The 24,142-nt window shown below is 42.0% G+C and overlaps 1 protein-coding gene across 3 annotated transcripts in view; it reads left to right on the forward strand.

The window, feature by feature from the left end:
• Positions 1–24,142, forward strand: part of LOC143988774 (thyroglobulin-like) — a 308,918-nt gene that overhangs the window by 140,750 nt on the left and 144,026 nt on the right. For all 3 annotated transcript variants that reach the window (XM_077488623.1, XM_077488624.1, XM_077488625.1), the window contains exons 16-20: positions 1,571–1,780; positions 3,957–4,172; positions 4,724–4,933; positions 9,715–9,930; positions 18,845–19,060. In XM_077488623.1, the coding sequence (XP_077344749.1) occupies positions 1,571–1,780; positions 3,957–4,172; positions 4,724–4,933; positions 9,715–9,930; positions 18,845–19,060 (1,068 nt within the window). The remainder of the gene's footprint in view (positions 1–1,570; positions 1,781–3,956; positions 4,173–4,723; positions 4,934–9,714; positions 9,931–18,844; positions 19,061–24,142) is intronic.

Consider the following 24,142-nt stretch of genomic DNA (forward strand, 5'->3'; position numbering starts at 1 on the left):
TAGGAATGAAATGAGATGTGTCATTTATGCTCCTAGAATGCCTGAACGTACTACTTCAATGTTCGGCCTCTCCTTGTGGCCAGGCTGTGTAAAAGTCCTACACATGTGGTATCGCCATACTCGGGAAGAGTAGCAGAATGTATTTTGGGGTGTAATTTTTTCTATATACATGCTATGTGTTAAAAATATCTTATAAATTGACAATTTTGTGTAAAAAAAAAAAAAATGCGTTTTAATTTTTTCCACATATTCCAAAAACTTCTGGAAAAAAATGAACCGTTCAAAAGACTCATTATGCCTCACAGATTATTATACGTTTCCAAAATTGGGTCATTTTATGGGAAATTCCATTGTCCTGGTACTCCAGGGCCTTCAAAAATGTAATAGGTGGTTGAGAAATGAGATGCGTCATTTTTGCTCATAGAACGTCTGAAGGTACTACATCAATGTTGGTGCTCTGTATGTGTCCAGGCTGTGTAAAAGTCTCACACATGTGGTATTGCCGTACTCGGGAAGAGTAGCAGAATGTATTTTGTGGTGTAATTTGTATATTGTAATAACCTGATAATATGACAATTTTGTAAAAAAAAAAAAAAATAATAATAAAAAAAAAATCTTTATTTTGCAAAGAATTGTGGGAAAAAATGACAACTTAAAAAAACTCACCATGCTACTTACTTAATACCTTGGAATGTCTACTTTGTAAAAAAAGGGGTCATTTGGGGGATATGTGTACTTTCCTGACTTGTTAGTATCTCAAGAAATGAGATACACCTGATGTACTGAAGGCCTGATCAGATGTGATCAATTTTCAGCAATTGGCACCATAGTTTGTAGACTCTATAACTTTCACAAAGACCAAATAATATATACTAATGTGGGTTATTTTTACCAAAGATAGGTAGCAGTATAAATTTTGGCCAAAATTTATGAAGAAAAATTACTAATTAGCAAAAATTTATGACAGAAACAAAGGCATTTTTTTCACAAAATTTACATTTTATTTTATTTATAGCACAAAAAATAAAAAACCCACTAGTGATTAAATACCACTAAAAGAAAGCTCTATTTGTGTGGAAAAAAGGACGCACGTTTCATATGGATACAGTGCTGGATGACTGAGTAATTGTCATTCAAACTGTGAGAGCGCTGAAAGCAGAAAATTGGTCTGGTCAGGAAGGGGGTGTAAGTGCACTGTATTGAGGTGGTTAAATATTGCTTCTTTTTTTTTTTTTTTGAGTTTTTTTATTAGTCCCGTAGGCCCAAATAAATTCTCTTCAAGCTCCCAGTGCCTAAAACCAGTTATGATGACCAAACTCTGTAGGGAAATAAAATAGAGTGGTGGTATATTATAAATGTCTTTGCACCCGAGTATAATAAAAAGGTACTAGTTCTACCAACTGCTCAGATTTGGTTTCTAGGGGTAAAGGTTCTCCATTCATTGTCTACAGTTTTTTTTGGGCATTTCCTGCCACCAATTCAAGGATTTCCCAAGCCTGTTCATAAATTTGGAGCATTTTCCTTGCAAAGAGCTTTGGTTATCATTAATCTTTTCTGTGTATGTTGACAGAATTGACATCATGCTTGAAGCAGCGTCAAGAAGCTCTGGCAAAGAAGATAATTGGTCATTATATTCCACAGTGTGATGAAAAGGGCAATTACCAAGCACAGCAGTGCCATAGCAGCACCGGGCACTGCTGGTGTGTCAGCGCAATGGGAGCAGAGATTTCTGGCACAAAAACTCCACCTGGACAAACACGAGCTACATGTGAAAGGCATGGTAAGTCTCCATTCTAGGCCACAGAACACAAAACAAATAAAAGTTTATACTGTTCTTATCTACATAATTGGAAATCTATGTATATAAGAATATATTCCATATATATGGAAATAATATATACTGTAGAATATATGTGTATGTGTATATGTATGTATGTATATGTATGTATATGTATACATATTACGTTTATTAAAATTAAATTAAATGTTTATGACAAATCTGCACTACCAACCACATGATATACTATATTTATTGGCGTATAATACACTTTTTCACCCTGAAAATGGGGTGCAAATAGTGTGTGCATGTTATACGCCGATTCTGCAATTTGGGCTGCCTAGGAGGGAAGGGGGATTTGGGCAGGACGAGCGCCATCAGATTATATACAGCGAGAATCTTCCGTTTACTAAACGGCCTCAGTAATAGGAAGTACCGTCTCCTGGGCCGGGATTTGACCAGTGTTCTGTCTATCATAGAAGCCAGTCCAAGGCTTTGTATTAAAGAGGCCGCCGAGTAAACAGGAGATTTTCACTGCAAGTAATCTGACAGTGCTCGTCCCGCCCCCCTCCCTGTCCCCTCCGAGGCAGCAGTAATCTGAGGTGAGGCTGCAGATGGGCAATGACCAAGCTGCATTCATGGCATTGATCAGGCTGCAGATGGGCATTGATCAAGCTGCAATGATGGGCAATTGTGCGGCTGCAGATGGCATTGATCAGGTTGCAGATGGGCGATGGTTAGGCTGCATTGATGGGCACTGACTCTTATTTTGCTTCAAAGATCTTTATTTAAAATTTGAGTTGTTTTCCTGAATCTTCCCTCCTAAAATGAAGGTGCATGTTATACGCCTGTGCATGTTATATGCCGATAAATATGGTAATTCTCCTAAAACACATGTACACAGTCTCACAAACCACTAGAATTTGTGTGGCACTATGGCTGCACTCACACTTCAGCTGAGCATCTTTGGTAGTTTCCCTGGCTGTTTTTCAGCGGTTTTGCTTGAGTGTTTCTTATTTTAGGTTTTATCAAATAGAAAGCTAATAACTATAGGAAGTAAAATGTGGGATGCATGCATTTTTGCTTGCTTTTCTATGTTTTCAGGTGTTTTCATTGAATTCTATTGTGGCCAAAAATACTTTAAGCTTGTACTTTTTCCAGACACAAGCATCAAGCCACACTACACTTTTGATGTTGAGCCTATTGGAGCTTGAAGCTAAGGACTGAATGGGGCCTGTAGGCAGCCCACCAGCTCAAGCCAAGCTGTCAATTGGCATTCATGAATGTTGCTTCCAGGCTCATCTACCTTACAAACCACTCTGTGTCTGCTGCCCTCTCTGCCAATCCCTCCATTGGCTGCCACTCAACCAACAAATTAAATTCAAGCTACTAACAATAACTTACAAAGCCATCCACAACCTGGCTTCCAGCTACATCACTAACCTGGTCTCAAAATACCAACCAAATTGTTCATTTCGTTCCTCCCAAGACCTCCTACTCTCTAGCTCCCTTTTCACCTCATCCTTTGCTAGCCTCCAGGACTACTCTCGAGCCTCTCCCATCCTCTGGAATGCTCCACCCCAATCTGTCGAACTATCTCCTACTTTGTTCACTTTCAGACGATCCCTGAAAGCACATCTCTTCAGAGAAGCCTGTCTGGCCCCCACCTAAAAACTGTACTTTTATTTTCTCCAATAGCACATCTCCCACAATTATTAAGTCTTGTATCTCCTGACCTTCCCTCTTAGAAACACATATTTGGTATCTCTTTACTCGATACATCGTCATCTTTTATATTATACCAAAAATGTGGATATTGCGTTTGTGTGCATTAAAATTCATATGTGTATTTTTACCTGAAATTTTGTGTTTGATTTGACTGCGCAAATATTGTGTGACATGAAAAATTGGAACAGCTATTTCATTCTGCAGGGTCTCAGGCCTAACATGAATGTGAAAAATGCCAACATTGGCCCAGACAGGAAATGGTTCATTTAAATCAGAGCGTATTAAAAAATAAAATTACACAGACATTACAGAGGGTTTAGATACACCTCAATACTTTTTCACAGCAGTGATACAGTGTTCCTTATTATACTGTTACTATTTCTGGACATTTATTCCCTTATGAGTGTGTTCTCTGTAATCTCTGTTCTTTCCTCTTTATATATGTTGACAGACTTGACACAATGTTTGAAGGAACGTCAGGTAGCTCTGGGAGGAGATAAAAAAGTAATAGGTGGTTTTGCTCCTCAGTGTGATGAAAAGGGCCATTACCAACCACAGCAGTGCCATGGCAGCACTGGGTACTGCTGGTGTGTTAATGCAATTGGCGAAGAGATTGCTGGAACAAAAACACCACCTGGACAAACACCGGCTACATGTAAAAAACACGGTAAGGCTCAGTTCTCCAATTTCTCTGTGTATTCCTGTCATAAATATACTTATTTACATCATCATCTAGTTTCCAGAAATCCCTGCTTATTCTCCCCTTTGCATTCTTTCCATTATGCTCTGTACATATGAAGCTGTAATGGCTCTGCAAATTGCCTTCCCAAGTTCTGTTACATCTAGAACGCTAACCTGGAAATGGGGCAGGATTGCTGGGGAAAATCTGTAATTCATCCAATGTGATCCAGCAGTTCAGTTCTTAAAAGTTCAGTATAACTCCAACTGGAGCCCCATTATACTAGACAACTATATATATATATATATATATATATATATATATATATATATATATATATATATATTATATATGTTGTGGGGGAGTGGTGGTATATTATACATTTCTTTGCACTTGAGTATAATATAAAGGTGCTAGCTCTACAAACTGCTCAAATTTGTTTCTAGGGGTCAAGATTTCCAAAGCCTGTTCATAAAGTTGGAGCATTTTCCTTGCAAAGAACATTGGTTATCAATAATATTTTTTGTGTATGTTGACAGACTTGACATCATGCTTGAAGCAGCGTCAAGAAGCTCTGGCAAAGAAGATGATAGGTCATTATATTCCACAGTGTGATGAAAAGGGCAATTACCAAGCACAGCAGTGCCATGGCAGTACCGGGCACTGCTGGTGTGTCAGCGCAATGGGAGGAGAGATTGCTGGCACAAAAACTCCACCTGGACAAACACGAGCTACATGTGAAAGGCATGGTAAGTCTCCATTCTAGGCCACAGAACTCATCAGGAAAAATATCTACAAGACTAGTATTTACTTCTAAAACTAGAAATAACACACAAAACAATGGAAAGTTTATACTGTTCTTATTAGACACATATAAATGTAAATAATATATACTATGTGTATGTATGTGTGTATATGTATGTATGTATATATATAAGTTTAATGAAATTGAATTAAATCAAATATTTATTAAAAATCCTCAATACTAACCACATGATATACTTTATTTATCGGCATATAACACACACTTTTTTGGGGAAATAATGGGTGCGTGTTATACGCCGATCCCCGCCGATCTCCGCTGATTGTGAGGGGAGAGGAGCGAGTGTCGCCGATATACACATAGCCCAGTGTACTCGGTTAGGCTTGGCTCCTCTCGGCTCTGCTCACAGTCACTCCCAGTCCCACCATTGGACCTGTGTTATGTCCATCCTAGGAGCTGGGCCAAGGGGCGGGGCTGGGGGGGACTGAGAGAGGAGCCAAGAGACACAGGACATCCCGCTCTGTGTATCTTGGCTGCGCCAATTTTAAACAATCAGCCTGCAATGAGGCTGGGCAAGGCTGCAATCAGACTGGGCAAGGCTGCAGATGGACACTGATCATTCTGCAATGATGGACAAGGCTGCAGATGGATACTGATAAGGCTGCATTGATGGGCATTTAAATGTAAGTTTTTTTCCTTAAAATTCCCTCCTAAACTTGGGGTGCAGGTTATACACTGATAAATACGGCAATTCTCCTAAGACACATATACACAGTCTCACAAACCACTAGAAAATTTGTGTGGCACTACGGCTGAACTCGCACTTCAGCTGGTAGTTTTACGAGCTGTTTTTTAGCTGTTTCACTTAAGTGTTTCTTATTTTAAGTTTTAGCCAATATAAAGCTAATAGTTATAGCATGAAAAATGTGGAATGCATGCATTTTGGCCTCCTTTTTGTATGTTTTCATGAGTTTTCATTGAATTCTATTGTAGCCAAAAATACTTTAAGCTTGTACTTTTTCCAGATACAAGCGTCAAGCCACAAGTACACCTTTGATGCTAAGCTTATTGGAGCTTGAAGCTACAAAATGCTCAGGTGTGAATGGGGCCTGTAGGCAGCCCACCAGCTCAAGCCAAGCTGTCGATTGGCTTTCATGAGCACTTCTGATGGGCTCATCCACCTTAAAAAACGCTCGGTGTCCGCAACCCCTTTCTGCCAATCCCTCCATTGACTGCCAACAAATTAAATTCAAGATACTAACAATAACTTACAAAGCCATCCACAACCTGGCCCCCAGGTAAATCACTAACCTGATCTCAAAATACCAACCAAATTGCTCTCTTTGCTCCTCCCAAGACCTCCTGCTCTCTAGCTTCCTCGTCATCTCATCCCATGCTCACTTTCCGGACTTCTCCTAAGCACTCTCCCATCCTCTGGAATGATCTACCCCAATCTGTCCGACTATTTCCTTCTTTTTCCACTTTCAAATGATCCCTGAAAACGCATCTCTTCAGAGAAGCCTATCTGGCCCCCACCTAACAACTGTACATTTATTTTCTCCATCAGCACATCTCCCACAGTTATTACGTCATGTATCTCCTGACCCTCCCTCTTAGAAAGACATGTTTGGTATCTATTTACTCGAAAAATAAAATCAATATGTGGTGGTGCGCTCCAAAATAAAAATTACTATGTGCTAAACGTCCACACTAATGTGTATAACACATTAATAGATAAACACTAAAATCAAAGAAAATAATTGCATTCATAAATAAAGTGTGTGCCATAAACAAACTGCTGAAGACTACTTGCTGAAAAAGAAATCCACTAATCATAAGGTGCAAGGTGCCACAGATGTGAATAAATACACATATTCACAAAACAAAACGAGAGCCGTGCTCATGCTCAGGACGTCACTTCTGGTGCCCAGAGCACGAGCGCAGCGCTCGTTTTGTTTTGCATGCTTTTTACTGTTTAATGTGAGTACCCATTATGCGTTTTTCTCAATAAATTTGGGAAATATTTTTATATACTTCACCCTTGGATCTCCTTTCATTTCCTTTATGGTACATTGTGTTACACCGCCAGAGTGTATAGTGGAAATTTACCTGCAGGCTTACAGAGTCATAGACCCAGCCAAACCATCTACAGAGTACAGTGTGTTGGACCTATTTATGCTGTTTGCCTGACAGGAGTAAGGTAAGGAGCCACTGCACCTGATGTTTGCGGGCACTGAGAAGCTGCAGGATAATCCCAGTCACCCATTTGAGTCACCCAGCCTAAACACGATTAACGGACTCTTTAATTTATAGTGGCACTGTGTGCATTCACGGATTCATATATGTGTTTTGTTTCATTGGTACTGTGCATATATATATATATATATATATATATATATATATATATATATATATATATATATATATATATATATATATATATATATATATATTCAGTTAGACACTTACATCTATTCACATGTATGGCACTTATGCACTCTGTTAGTGGATTTTATTTTTAGCAATTATTTTTTCAGCAATGTGTTCCTCCATGGCACACATGCACTTTATCTATTAATGCGATTAAGTCTTTTGACTTTAATATTGTGTTTTAATGTGGATATACTTATTCAGTTGGACATCAATATTTATTCACATCTGTGGCACCTTGCACCTTATGATTAGTGGATTTCTTTTTCAGCAAGTAGTCTTCAGCAATACGTTTGTTAATGACACACATGCACTTTATTAACCTCCCTGGCGGTACGATTATTTCGGATTTTAGGCGCTAAAAGCGGTACAATTATTTTGCATGAAAATTTTACGTTTTATATTGTAGTCCTGCAATTCTTAAGAATAATGGCGCGTACACACGAGCGGATTGTATGGCGTACTTAGTCCGTCATTCAATCCGACGGACAGTCCGTCGTACTTTCCACTGAACGGACTTGACCACACACGGATACACAAACAGTCCGTCGAAAGCTTGCGCGATGACATGTACAGCACGTACGACGGGACTAGAAATAGGAAGTCCAAGACACAGCAAAGCACCCTTCCGCCGTGTAAATCCTTTCTGGGCATGCGCCATTCTTAGTCCGTCGAACTAGCATACTGACGACCGTATTGTCCGCTGAAACCAAAGTATGACGGACAGAATTTCGAAAAAACCGAAATACTTAGTACTCCGGACTGCACGCTGAAAAAGTCAGCTGAAGCCCACATACGAGCGGATTGTCCGCTGAAATGTGTTTCGACGGACTAAGTACGCCATACAATCTGCCCGTGTGTACGCGGCATAACTCTCTTAAAACTCAGTTCAAACCAGAGTCTAGCAGACATCCCAGGTATGATAAAGTTTAAAAAATGAAATCATAAATTATAAAATAATAAAAAACTATGAATAATTATACCAAATAATAATATAACAATAATAAAAATTATTCAATAATGTAATCAAATCAAAAACACTGAAATTTGCTCAGTTGCAGAATTGTCACTGTCATTACTTTTCAGTATTTGATGACGGATCTCCGCACAAATCGCTATCGCTCAATTCTGCGAGTGATTCCAATTTATTATCGCTGTTTTCTAGCTGGTCTAAAATCATATTTGATGTAAAGTGACAGTTTTGGTTGCTATGGACAATCTCCAGTTTCCAGGCATAAAGAACAGCTTTTATTATATAAAACTGCATGCAGGACACTGGGCAGACCACTAGGGACAAAGGGGATGTGAAATAATTACATACAGCAATGTAAGATTACATTATACTGTATGCAATGTGTGTGTTTTACTTTTTTTAATTTGGCGCCGATCTCCGTCCCCGTGCGTCGCAACGCTCACAGGGAACGGAGATCGGCTCTGTGATAGATCCGGCGGAGAACGAGCCGCTTGTACAGCGGGGGGGGGGGGCATCGCTGGATCCAGGGGAGAAGGTAAGTAATCTCCTCCTGCATACAGCAATGTGGTCCCGAGTCTGGCTCGGGGTTACCGCTTTTGGTACAAAACTTCCACCCCGAGCCAGACTTGGGAATACCGCCAGGGGGGTTAATGCAATTATTTTCTTTGATTTTAGCGTTTACTTATTAGTGTGTTATTCACATTAGTGTGGATGTTTAGCACATAGTAATTTTTTTTTTAGGCGCGCACCACCACATATTGATTTTCTTTTTAACTTATTTGGGGGGGGGGTGCACCCCTGTCGGTGGTTTGCTGCAACCATTATTCATCATCTAAATTTAAATTTATTTCACTCACATTAGTAGCGTGGGAATAGCCTATATACATTAATTTATCTATTTACTCGATACAACGTCATCTTTTATATTATACCAACAATTTGGATATTGTGTTTGTGTGCACTAAAATTCATATTTTTATTTTTACCTGAAACTTTGTGTTTGCTCTGACTGCGCAAATGATGTGTGACATGAAAAATTGGAACAACAACTGTTTCATTCTGCGGGGCCTCTGATTTCAGAATACATATAATGTTTGAGGTTTCTAAGTTCAGATTTTAACATGAATGTGAAAAATGCCAACATTGGCCCAGACAGGAAATGGTTCATTTAAATCAGAGCGTATTAAAAAAAAAGAATTAACTTTTTTAAATTACACAGACATTACAGAGGGTTTAGATACACCTTACTACTTTTTCACAGCAGTAATGCAGTGTTCCTTATTATACTGTTACTATTTCTGGACATTTATGCCCTTATGAGTGTGTTCTCTGTAATCTCTGTTCTTTCCTGTATATGTTGACAGATTTGACACAATGCTTGAAGGAACGTCAGGTAGCTCTGGGAGGAGATGAGAAAGGGATAGGTGGTTTTGTTCCTCAGTGTGATGAAAAGGGCCATTACCAACCACAGCAGTGCCATGGCAGCACTGGGTATTGCTGGTGTGTTAATGCAATTGGCAAAGAGATTGCTGGCACAAAAACTCCACCTGGACAAACACCAGCTACATGTGAAAAACAAGGTAAGACTCAGTTTTACAACTTCTCTGCATATCTTTGTGATAAAAATAATTTATATCATCTTATTGATTGACTCTGGAGAAGTCTTTGGTGAATGAGGGCTTAGAAGATATTGGGTGTTATTTACTAAAGGAAAATCCACTTTTCACTGCAAGTGCACTTGAAAGGGAAGTAATGTCACTATAGATCTGAGGGGGACATGCAAGGAAAATACTTGCAGTGCAAAGTGGATTTTCCTTTCATAAATAACCCCCCATTGTCTTGCAGGCAAGATGGGAATCATACTTCCTTCTTCCAAAGGGAAAGTTCTTGTGCTACCACCCACCTACACCTGTGGTTACTCTAGCCTTAAGATCACATAATCAAAACACACAGTCATATTAGGCACATCAGCTCAAAAGAAAAAGGTTCTGTCACTCAGGTTTATCAGAGGGCTGGAAAGCCCCTTATAAATGTAAATATAGAAGCTCTGCTTCCCGATTGTGCCTTTCAGATACTCTTATATTACCGATGAAGTGGTCAGCAGGATTGAGAGCAGTCTTCAGTTTCCAATTACAAAAAACACTCACAATACTATGGACAGCCCTCAATCATGCGACATTTAATTTAGGTCACATGTTTGGTCTGAACTTCTGTTCAGACTGAAGACTGAGCTCATCCCTACTGACCACCTGACATACTATATAACCAAAAGTATGTGGACACTCCTCTAAATTATTGAGTTTGGGCGTGTCCAGTGCAGGGTCCTGTTCATGTATGTATTAACTTAAACACACAAAAAATGTTTTTCAATAGAATGTTGCAAAGATGGGGGGCGTGGCCTGAGGTGCAATGGAGTAGGACGTCTGCAGTAGGAGCTCCGCTCGTCCACACTCCTGTAATCTACATCCTGCACCATCCTTCCTCGGATTAGTTCCCGGACGACCTTGCCTCACCCCTCGCACTATCCCTGGAGCCATCTGCCTTATTCGGACGCCGCACTGAGCCGCTCTGGTAGGATTTCCCCACCAGGGGGCTGCCTGTAGGACAGACCGTGGCCTAGTCACCGGAGCGGCGGCCATATTGCTCCGCCCAGCGGCGGCTCTCTCAGGCCTCCCCAGCCCTCCAAGATACTCCAGAACCAATCCGCAGAACCCCCGGCCGCCGGATCGCCCCCGACCGTGGGTGTGGTGCTTATTTTCCCGGTAGCAGCCGGTGGGACAGTCCGGCCTGGTCCCTGGAACGGTGGCCATCTTGCTCCACCCACGGCAGCCCCTATAGGCTTCTCTGACTGCCTACATGTTAACATCCACCTTCCGTGGCCACCAGATTACTCCTTGCCACCTGTGTGGTGCCCCTCTACCCTGCAGCAGCCAGTGGGATAGCCGTGGGGCCGGCCTGGGCCTTGGAGCAGTGGCCATCTTGCTACACCCACTGCAGCCCTGTGTCAAGTATTATACGATCCCCTGACCGCCCTGTGCCCGATTCTTCCCTGCTGCAGCCGCTGATCTTTGCAGGCACCTAGCCCCTATCCAAAACCCTAATTGCGACACTTTACAGTCATGGCGAGCGGGGAAGTTGAAGAGTTGGCCTAATACACAGTGGCCATATTGGAACACCCCGGACCATTTCCTGATCATGTCCCCACCTAAAAAGTCCAACGAGGCCGCTGACAAGCTTGCCAGGTACTGCGGCAATGAAGAGGAACACCGGGTCAAAGATGGCGCTGGAGCTCCCTCTGACACAGACCACTCTGCGATGGCCACTAACCAAGTCCTTGATGCTATAGCCCTATGCCAGAGCACGCTCACCTCCGAAATTGAGGAGGTCAAAATTGATGTGCCCCTCATCCAGCAAGACCTCTCTACCCTCCGGGACCGCGTGGCGGAGACGGAGACCCACATTAGTAGAGCTGAAGACATCATACACCCCCTGCAACACACCACTGATGAGGTGCGCCGCCAGTTGCAACAGATTAGCGCGAAACAGGACGACATGGAAAATCGCCTCCGGAGATGCAATCTCAGCTTTATCGGCCTCCCTGAGACAGCTGAGGGCAACGATCTGGCGGGTTTTCTTGAAAATCTCCTGACCTTCACCTTCGGAAGAGAGGCATTTTCGGTGATGTTCGCGGTGGAGAGAGCTCATTGAATTCCTGCCCGTCCTCCTCCCCAGGGGGCCCCACCACGCACCCTTATAGCGAAATTTATTAACTTCAGAGATCGTGACAAAATCCTCCACCTGACTAGAGAGAGGGGTAATATCCCTCATACCAATACGCATGTGGCCGTATTCCCAGACTTCTCCAGTGAGGTACAATGGAAGAGATCCAGGTTTCAGGATGTTAAGCGACGCCTCCGGGTTCTACACCTCAAATACGCAATGTTGTATCCTGCGAAGCTTCGCGTGGAACACGAGGGCCAAACCCACTTTTTTGAAGACCTTGCATTGGCATCCACCTGGATTGATCAGAGGGAACACCGAGACTGAACATGTACCCTACCTATAAGCTGTGGATGCTTTTCTTTCTTTCTCCCGCCCCCCTAGGTGCCCGCGATATCAACTGCTGTTACTTTGATGATTAAGTCGTTGATGGGCACATTACAAATAAATGTCCTTTGCAGAAGCAGGGGGCAAACCCGGAAATTCCTTTACACCCCGTACTGGATCTCACAGCATAACTGTTGCCTGCAGGCGACCTCACCGACCTGCGATCCCTGTCTCCCCTATACCTGAGGAGCGCTTGGGGAAGACTGTAGATTAAGCGTCATCCATAACTTTTCTACTATACTTTATCCACCATCCCTATGGTGGGCGGAGCTCCCCCTGCTCAGCCATAATGGTGTTACACCTTTCTGGATCCTACTCCCCAAGCACTTTCCAGAGAAGAAGTCGCCCCCCTAGGATTTTTGTGTACTTCTTCCTCCCCCGTTTGTTTGACTTTTTTTCCCCCCCTTTGTTTTTTTCTTTGTTACCATGGGTATCTATGCTCCTCTGCAATTAAGTTCCATGCCTCCAATGGGTCCTAAGCATTGGATGTCCCCTGTTGGTACCCGGTTATGGGGTATAATGTCCAAGCCGTGTTAGGGTGGCGCTGGACTGGGTGGGGGGGGGGGGGTGTTGTGGTTATTTTTCTTATACCACTATGTTTGCAAACGTTTGTTTATGCTGAAGGTACTATGTTAAAGTCATACATGCACTATTGGTATTGGCTGTTATTGTGTTTTATGCGAACTGATTTGGCCATGACTGCTCTGCTGATTCTAGTCCACCTATGGTTTATTGTATGCGCTCTGCACCCGCCATGAGCTCTCTAAAGTTCCTTACGTGGAATGTCAGAGGCATGCGGAATAAGATAAAACGCACTGCCGCCCTGACATTTCTTAAGTCCCAGCGTGCTGACATTATCACGCTTGTTGAGACCCACATTACAGGCCATCTTCAATCCTCTCTCAAAAAGCCGTGGATAGGTTGGGCATATCATGCCGCCCACACCTCATACTCCAGGGGGGTTTCGGTACTAATTGCTAAAAGGGTGCCGTTTGACCTAGTGCTGCTCCAGACGGATTGGCAGGGCAGATATGTATTTCTACACGCCACCATCAACGGATCCCCTATCCTGATATTAGCCTGCTATGTCCCCCCTCCCTATAATTCAGTTGTAATTAAGGAGGGCCTTGCATTTATGGCACAATACCCCTCGGTGCTGGCAGTGTGGATGGGGGACTTCAATATGACCCTCACTCCCGCTCTAGACTGAATGGGCACACCGGACTCCCCTATTGACCCGCCAGCCCATACCAGACTACATCGTATAGAATGTTGCAAAGATTAAACTTAAACCGGTTGTAAAAGGTGACGTTTTTTTTTTTACCTTCACGCATTATGGTAAAAAACCTTTAGTGTCCTTCAATGTATGACCAACTTTAGGGTTCCTCACAAGCACCTCTCACAAGCTCTGACCTTTTTGCTAAACTATCAGATGCAAGAGCTTCAGTAGATAGTATAGGCTTTGACTTTTGACAGTTGAGTGGTAGGGGATGGGTTTGAGCATGGGCAAGGGATAGTCTCAAAATGAAGAAAAGTTGTGACCCTATGTACAGCCTGGACCTAAGATCCTCAGGACTCCACAGGAACAGGGATCAATTTGAATAATAACACAGGTGCATGCAGACATCAAAAAGAATCTTTAGCATCATCTAGTTTCCACAAACCTCTGCTTGTTCTCCCTTTTGTGGTCTTTCCATTACCGCTCTGTACTTTTGAAGCTGTAACTGCTCTGCAAGTTGCCTTCCCAAGTAGGGATGGCCTTGCGGTTCACCCGGCGGTCGGTTCGCGGCATGTTCGCAATTCGCCAAACCGGCGGACTTCTGGCGCTGGTCGCGCGGCCGACATATGCGTTTACATGCGTTTACATTGTGAAAGAACTTTGATACAGAACAGCCAATTGAGACATTTCAGCACGTGGACAATTGGACATTCCCCCTACCTTATAAATAGACCTGATCTGGCGGCCATTTTACATTCTGTGTTTTGTCAGTGTAGGGAGAGGTTGCTGTGTGGAGCAGGGACAGACTGTAGTGACACAAATCACTAGCTATTAGGTCCACAAAAGTCCTTTTAAGGACTGGTACAGTATATAGGGTTCTGGTGTACTGCTGCTGACTGCTGTGCTGCTGATTGCTGAGTGCACTGCTGACCGATTCTGCAGCTGTCTGGCTGTGTGGAGCAGGGACAGTCAGTTTAATCACTAGCTATTACTATTAGGTCCACAAAGGTCCTTTCAAGGACTGGAATTGGTGTACAGTATATAGGATTGTGCACGTATAATATACTTTCTTTCAAATATAGAAAGCCTATTATACTTGACTGCTGACCGATTCTGCAGCTGTCTTTTATCAGTGTAGGGACTGAGGGACAGTCTGCAAATCACTAGCTACTAGGTCCACAAAGGCCCTTTTAAGGACTGGTATAGGTGTACAGTATATAGGGTTCTGGTGCACTGCTGCTGATTGCTGTGCTGCTGATTGCTGAGTGCACTGCTGACCGATTCTGCAGCTGTCTTTTATCAGTATAGGGACTGAGGGACAGTCTGCAAATCACTAGGTACTAGGTCCACAAAGGTCCTTTTTAAGGACTGGTATAGGTGTACAGTATATAGGGTTCTACACGTATAATATACTTTCTTTCAAATCTAGAAAGCCTATTATACTTGACTGCTGACCGATTCTGCAGCTGTCTTTTATAAGTGTAGGGACTGAGGGACAGTCTGCAAATCTCTAGCTACTAGGTCCATAAAGATCCTTTTAAGGACTGGTATAGGTGTACAGTATATAGGGTTCTGGTGCACTGCTGCTGTGCTACTGATTACTGAGTGCACTGCTGACCGATTCTGCAGCTGTCTTTTATCAGTGCAGGGACTGAGGGACAGTTTGCAAATCACTAGGTACTAGGTCCACAAAGGTCCTTTTAAGAACTGGTATAGGTGTACAGTATACAGGGTTCTACACGTATAATATACTTTCTTTCAAATATAGCAAGCCTATTATACTTGACTGCTGACCGATTCTGCAGCTGTCTTTTATCAATGTAGGGACTGAGGGACAGTCTGCGAATCACTAGCTACTAGGTCCACAAAGGTCCTTTTAAGGACTGGTATAGGTGTACAGTATATAGGGTTCTACACATATAATAAACTTTCAAATATAGAAAGCCTATTTATACTTGACTGCTGACCGATTCTGCAGCTGTCTTTTATCAGTGTAGGGACTGAGGGACAGTCTGCAAATCACTAGCTACTAGGTCCACAAAGGTCCTTTTAAGGATTGGTATAGATGTACTATTTGGTGTGCAGGATATAGGGGTGTAATATACGTATAAAATACTTGCACATATAGAAAGCATAGTATAGTGCATTTCCACTGTGCAGCATTGTGACTGCTGAGTGGTTCTGCAGCGATACTACAAAGGGTGCTGGTGTCAGTGCTCTCTATCACGGTGCTGGTGTGGTGTCAGTGCTCTCTATCACGGTGCTGGTGTCAGTGCTCAGTCTATCGCGGTGCTGGTTTCCGACAGTGAGGGAGATGGCAGCGGAGAAGCCAATCAGCAGGCAGTGCCAGCACCATGGCTGAGGATCAGCACTGGACTGGCACCTCCGGACCACTGCAGTGGAGTCCTGCATAGGTGGGGGTCAGTGCTCTCTATCTTGGTGCTGGTGTCAGTGCTCTCTATCACGGTGCTGGTGTGGTGTCAGTGCTCTCTATCTCTGTGCTGGCGTCAGTGCTCTCTATCACAGTGCTGGTGTCAGTGCTTAGTCTCTATCGCTGTGCTAGTTTCAGACAGTGAGGGAGATAGCAGTGGAGAAGCCAATCAGCAGGCAGTGCCAGCACCATGGCCAAGGATCAGCACTGGACTGGCACCTCCGGACCACCGCAGTGGAGCCCTGCATAGGTGGGGGTAAGGGCCGGACAGAGGGAGGGGCTCAAGCACAGGTTGGCACACTGGGACACTGGCACAGGACTGCACTGCCCTGACTGTAGCACTGATAATCTCCTGCACCCCCTTCATAGCCTGCCCTGACCTTGCCTCTCCTCCATGGCCTTCATGCGCTCCTGAATTGTCAAAATTTCACAGATAAAAAAAGCATGCTTGTCTTCTCGATCACTTAATACTTTTGTTATGTCAGTGTCCATGTGGTGGGACTATGTGTGCACAGCTAGTAAGTGTTTTGCGGCTGAAAATATGACCTGTAGGTTTTTAAGGTTTGCCTGCCATTAAAGTCAAAGGGGTCCACCGCAAACTTTGCGGTTCACAAACTTTTAGCCACGTTCGCGAAACGTCCCGTCGGAAGTTCGTCCATCACTATTCCTAAGATCTGACACATCTAGTACTTCACCTGGAAATGGGGCAGGATTGCTGGAGAAAATTTGAAACTTCAATGCAGTCCAATTTTTTCCAGATACAAGCGTCAAGCCACACTGTACTTTTAATGTAAAGCTTTTTGGAGCTAAAAATGTTCAGGTGTGAATGGGGCCTGTTGGCATCCCATTTTGATACCAGTTCCAGCCATGCTGTCTATTTATTTATGTAAATGTGACCTGAGCGGCTCTATAGCCACCCTATCATTTTTACAGTGATTGCAAATGGGCCTGCCTCCCACTGGAGCCTGCTTCTGTTCCCAGGGTCTCCTCTTCCACTGTGGAGCCAGGAATTATTACAAGCAGATGGGTCGACTGCCCACAGGGAAGAGGAAGGAACATAGATTCCTCCCTCTCTTCTGTAACAAATTAATCCAGAAGTGATGTGGATTACATCACTCATTATGCTGTTGTTTCCTGGCCAGAAGCAGCCAATCGAACTAAGCTATCTTGGAGGGCTGAAGTCTAATAGACCCCTGATCTCTCCATAAAGGGTACCTGTTACTGCCCAATCTATGGCAAGATTGTTGCCCAATCATTGTGATAGCAATAAAGTTAAATGAAAAAAAGAGTTGCCTATGGATAATTTGAGTTGCTGTCATTTGTTACCATTTCACAGGCATATACAAATGTAACCTCCCTGCCGGTATGATTATGTCAGATTTTTGAAGCTCAAACATTGTTTCGCATGGAAATTTGCCATTTATATTGTAGTCCTGTAAATCTTAGGAATAACGCAATTAAATCTGTCCAAACAAGAGTCTAGTAGACATCCCGGGTATGATAAAGTTTGAAACACAACATCATAAATTGTAATAACTATAAATATTTATAAAAATAATAATATAATAATAATACATTTTATTCAATAATGTAATCAAATCAAAACACTGAAATTTGCTCAGTTGCAGAATTGTCGCTGTTGTTACTTTCAGTGTTTGATGACAAATTTCCCCACGAATCACTATTGCTCAATTCTGCAAGTGTTCTAATTTATTAACGCTCTTTTCCAGCTGGTCTAATACCGCTTTTGTTAAAGGGACACTTTTTGGTTGCTATGGAAATTCTCAAGCTTCCAGGCAGAAAGAACAGTATATATAATATAAAAGTGCATGCAGGGCACTGGACAAAGCACTATGGACAAAAAGTAGGTGAAATGATTTGATACAGTAATGTAATCTTATAGATTACACTGTACTGTATGTATTATGTATTTTTCACTTTTTTTAATTGGACGCCGGGTTCCTCCCCCCATGCGTCACGATGCTCGCAGGGAACGGAGTCTGGCACAGTGATGAATGAAGCAGAGTACACAGCGGGGGGACACCGCAGGATCCTGGGGACAAGGTAAGTAACTTTACCAGGATACTGTGATGCAATCCCGAGTGTGGCTCGGGGTTACCACTTTTGGTAATGAAAATTCACCCCGAGCCACACTCGGGATTACCGCTAGGGAGGTTAAATCTTGATATTTTTCTTATTTAGTTACTCAACACAACATCCTATGTTATATTTTACCAAAGAATTGGGTATTATATTGTGTTTGTGTGCACAAAAATGAATACGCATATTTTTCCCTGAAAATTTGTGTTTGATTTTACGCTGCTCAAATATTGTGTGACATGATAAATTGCAACAACAGCCATTTCATTGTACAGGACTTCTGCTTTCAGAATATATATATATAATGTTTGAGGTTTCTAAGTAATTTTCTGGCAAAAAAAAAAAAAATCAGATTTTATTATGAATGTGAAAAATGCCAAAATTGGCCTAGGCAGCAAATAGTTAATTTAAATCACAGCATTTAAAAAAAAAAAAAAAGAATTCAACTTTTTAAAATTACACAGATATTACAGAGTGTTTAAACACACCTTAATACTTTTTCACAGCAGTAATGCAGTGTTCCTTATTATACTGTTACTATTTCTGGACATTCCTTATACTGTTACTATTTCTGGACATTTATGCCCTTATGAGTGTGTTCTCTGTAATCTCTGTTCTTTCCTGTATATGTTGACAGACTTGACACAATGCTTGAAGGAACGTCAGGTAGCTCTGGGAGGAGATGAGAAAATGATAGGTGGTTTTGTTCCTCAGTGTGATGAAAAGGGCCATTACCAACCACAGCAGTGCCATGGCAGCACTGGGTACTGCTGGTGTGTTAATGCAACTGGTGAAGAGATTGCTGGAACAAAAACACCACCTGGACAAACACCGGCTACATGTAAAAAACACGGTAAGACTCAGTTCTACAAATTCTCTGCATATCTTTGTCATAAAAATAATTTTGTTTTTAATAATCTCTTCACTCAGAGATGAGCAATTTTTGTATTTCTTCATCTCTCATAAAAACTGTATTCCTTTTCTTGTGGATGTTAATGTAAAAAAATATATTTTCAAGTGTACTAAATATACATAGTTCCAGCACTCCACAACTGAAGAAAAAGGCAAACTCAAGCTTCACTTTGGAGAATTATAGGCAAAAACGAGAACAACTGTGGTTAATACAACAGATTGACCTGAAATGATAGAATCTTTAAAAATATGACTAACCTTAGGGTTCCTCACAAGGGCCTCTCACAAGCCCTGACCTTTTTGCTAAAATATCATATCATATATATATAGTGACATAGGGGATGTTTAACTCAGTGGTAGATGCCTTTTCAGTAAGTTCACAGCGAACAGGAACTTTAGTTTAAGGGCATGGCAGCCCACTTTTATTAAAAAGAACAAAATAAAGTTCATACATGCACTTGGTTGCCCACACAGGGGTTCTTCTCCCAAAAACAATACATCAAAAATGCCAAGCCACCTGGCTCTCTTCAGCAGTACTGCCACCTAGGCTTTACACTTCAGCCCTCTTGGCCATATAACAGGGTTCCCGTACAATTACTGTACCTCTTTTCAGCTTCCTAGCTGCTCAGGCCTTCCACTTCAGGCTCCCATCTGTCTCCTTAGATGCACACAGCTTCAACACACACACAGCATCTATCTAGAAAGCAGCCCCTCACTGCTCTGATCCTCAGACTTGGGTCTCTGGCTTTCTCTAGTGCACACCTGCACTCTCTGGACTCCTGGAGACCTCCAGTCTCTCTGGGTGGAGCCCATAACCCTAATCCTGACTCTGCTATAAGCCCAGGACCCACCTGCTCAATCAACCAGCCAGACTCCTGGCTGTTCCAAAAACCTGGTCCCAGGATTGGAGATTCCATCCCACCCATAACGCTATGGAATCTCCGGGCTCCAGGTCCCCAAGGGGATTTTACATACTTTGGAGGAAACTGATAAAACAGATTCCTCCACATTAACTACTCCTGGAGCCCCTCAACCTGCCTATTTGAGAACCCTGGGCGACAATTACTAGGACAGGGAATTGTACTGTCACAATATATACATACACACATTTATATCTCTATATACAGTATCTCACAAAAGTGAGTACATCTCTCAGATTTTTGGAAATATTTTATTATAACTTTTCATGTGACAACACTGAAGAAATGACACTTTGTTACAATGTAAAGTAGTGAGTGTAGAGCTTGTATAACAGTGTAAATTTTCTGTCACCTCAAAATAACTCAACACACAACCATTAATGTTTAAACCTCTGGCAACAAAAGTGAGTACACCCCTAAGTGGAAATGTCCAAATTGGGCTCAATTAGCCATTTTCCCTCCCCCATGTCATGTAACTTATTAGTGATACAAGGTCTTAGGTGTAAATGGGGAGCAGGTGTGTTAAATTTTATGTTATCGCTCTCTCATACTGGTCACTGGAAGATCAACATGGCACTTCATGGCAAAGAGGATCAGAGGATCTGAAAAAAAAAAATTGTTGCTCTACATAAAGATAGCCTAGACTATAAGCAGATTGACAAGATCCTGAAACTGAGCTGCAGTACGGTGGCCAAGACCATACAGTGGTTTAACGGGACAGGTTCCACTCAGAACAGGCCTTGCCATGGTCGACCAAAGAAGTTGAGTGCACACGCTCAGCGTCAATGAATGAATGAATGCTGCCAGCATTTCTGCAGAGGTTGAAAGTGTGGGGGGGGGGGGGGGGGTCAGCTTGTCAGTGCTCAGACCATACGCCGCACACTGCATCAAATTGGTCTGCATGGCTGTCGTCCCAGAAGGAAGCCTCTTCTAAAGATGATGCACAAGAAAGCCTGCAAACAGTTTGCTGAAGACAAGCAGACTAAGGACATGGATTACTGGAACCATGTCCTGTGGTCTGATGAGACCAAGATAAACTTATTTGGTTCAGATGGTGTCAAGTGTGTGTGAGTGAGTGGTGAGGAGTACAAAAGCAAGTGTGTCTTGCCTACAGTCAAGCATGGTGGTGGGAGTATCATGGTCTGGGACTGCATGAACTGCACTGGGGAGCTACAGTTCATTGAGGGAACCATGAATGCCAACATGTACTGTGACACACTGAAGCAGAGCATGATCCCCTCCCTTTGGAGACTGGGCTGCAGGGCAGTATTCCAACATAATAACGACCCCAAACACATCTCCAAGATGGCTACTGCCTTGCTAAAGAAGCTGTGGGTTAAGGTGATGGACTGGCCAAGCATGTCTCCAGATCTAAACCCTATTGAGCATCTGTGGGGCATCCTGAAACGGAAGGTGAAGGAGCGCAATGTCTCTACCATCCACCAACTCCGTGATGTCATCATGGAGGAGTGTAAGAGGACTCCAGTGACAGTCTGTGAAGCTCTGGTGAACTCCATGCCCAAGATGGTTAATGCAGTGCTGGGAAATAATGGTGGACACACAAAATATTAACACTTTGGACCCAATTTGGACATTTTCACTTAGGGGTGTACTCACTTTTGCTGCCAGCGGTTTAGACATTAATGGCTGTGTGTTGAGTTATTTTGAGGGGACAGCAAATTTACATGGTTATACAAACTGTACACTCACTAATTTACATTGTAGTAAAGTGTCATTTCTTCAGTGTTGTCACATGAAAAGGTATAATAAAATATTTACAAAAATGTGAGGGGTGTACTCACTTTTGTGAGATACTGTTTTATATATATATATATATATATATATATATATAAAAACAGAAAGATGCTTGCTGCACTTAACAATGAATGTAGTAAAAACGACATTACAAAGAAATAGTCATTTCAATGTCTAATATAACCATTTCAGGTTATACAGATAGTGCCCTTCATCAGAATTAAACACATCCAACAATGAAAATCTTATAAAAAGTATATCTGTATATATGATCTAATCAACACCTGGAATCCGTTAACCGATTATTGAAATTCAATGAAGCTAATTGACAACAGGGTAAATGTCCATAGATGTATGCAGAGGGATGGTTTATCAAGTACAATCGTTCTCCTCACCACAATCAAGTTCTATCAAAAAAAGAATGCATGTAATTAGAACAATTACCTAATAATAATGCACAATACAAACGAATTACTAATAAATATTAGTAATAACTAATAAATATATCAAGAAACAAATCTAAACCAAAATAAATCACGAAAATAAGTATAGCTCAAAGTCTGAATTCAATCCATAAGGAAACAATGTATTTAAAAAGGAAGTAAACCCTGATGGGTTTTATTTCCACTTTATTCTCCTGCAAAGTAAAAACATAATGGGCTAGTATGCAGCGCATGTATGAACCTACCTGCAAACGAAGCCCCGCAATGTTTGCAATGTCCCCGCTGATGGAAGCATCCATCTTCACCTCTCTTCCTTCTGGGGTCATTTACTCCGGCTCTGTGGCATGGCATGGGCCCTATAGAAACGGCACGATCGTGCTTTCTATAGTGCGCATGCGCCGATGACGTCAGCGCAAGCGTAAATTGTAAATATCTCCTAAACTGTGCAGGTTTAGGAGATATTTCCAGTAACTATAGGAAAGTCTTATTTTTGGCTTACCTGTAGATAAAAGTGGTCGGATAGGATTTACAACCACTTTAGAAGATTAATCCATTGTACCTCGCATTTTCTAAGGGTCTATTGCCTCCACATATATTTTTCAGTAGCCCATCTATTACCATAAACTTGAGTTGAGAAACAGTGTGTCCCTTTTCTATAAAATGTCTATCCAGGGGAAGTTTATCCAATTTATCTCTATCGAATATTTATGTTGGGCAATCCTGTCTTTTACTTTTTGGTCAGTTTCTCCAACATACGATAGCTCACAAGGGCATTTTATTATGTATATTGCATAAAAAGATTGACAGGAATAGTGATCTTTGATTTGGATATTATAACCTATATGTGGATGACAAAAGATTTCCCCTTTATCATGCTGTTACATTGGATAGAGCTAAGACATGGATTGGAACCAAAGTTACGAGGTCCCAAGAATGTAACAGGTGCTGTTGGGGGATGATATTGATCAGCTATAACTAATCTGTCATATATGGTCCAGCCCCGATGGTAAGAAGGCATAGGAGGAAACTTAAATTCCCCTACAGATGGATAACTATCATTCAAGATAGACTAGTGTTTTTTAATGGTATTGAAAACTTTTGTAGGAAAAGGATGGAATTGTGAGATGAATGACAGGCGCCGAGTGCCTATATTTTTATATGTGATGGAATAAATTTTCCTGTTTTCTAATAATTTCTCGGGGATAATCTTGCTGTCGGAAGCCTGTCCGCCATCCAGTAGTGTGTTTAGGTTTTGTGCTGCCCAAGGCCCGACTAAACTCGTGCACCCCCTAATTTAAATACGATTCTCCTCTTCCTGTCAAGGCCACACCCCTTGCTGTTTAAGACCCGCCCTGACATTTTCGAGTGGGGACACTATTTCTGAGGGCTTGGGGGGGGGGGTAAAGGATTCCCTTGGAGCCCAATAAACATTCAGGTCAGCTGCCCACAGAAAAAAAGAGGAACATATATTCCTCCCTCTCTTCTGTGGCAAATTAATTTTAAAATGACAAGGATTTCATCACATCACTTCAGGTTTCCATGTTGTGTTTCCCTGGCTGGAAGCAGCAGATCAAAACCCAGCTGTCTTCAAAGGCTGAGGAGAGATCAGACTATTATACTCTTGATCTCTCTATAAAGAGTATCTGTCACTGCCCAAGCTGTAACAAGGTTTGTTGTTCATGCATTGTGATAGCAATAAATCTGAAAAACAAAAAAAGTTGACTATAAATAATTTTAGGTGCTGTAGTTTTTTGTCATTTTACAGCAATGCACAATTTTAAATCTTGACATGTTCGGTCTATTTACTAGGTACAACATCATATTTTATATTTTACAAAAAATTGAGTATTGTATTTGTGTGCACTAAAATTCACGTAAATGTGTATTTTGTCCTGAAAATTTGTG

This window comes from Lithobates pipiens, unplaced genomic scaffold (assembly GCF_037356315.1).
Source record: "Lithobates pipiens isolate NorthernLeopardFrog02 unplaced genomic scaffold, aLitPip1_a1.2 Scaffold_18, whole genome shotgun sequence".
Classification (NCBI taxonomy): Eukaryota; Metazoa; Chordata; class Amphibia; order Anura; family Ranidae; genus Lithobates; species Lithobates pipiens.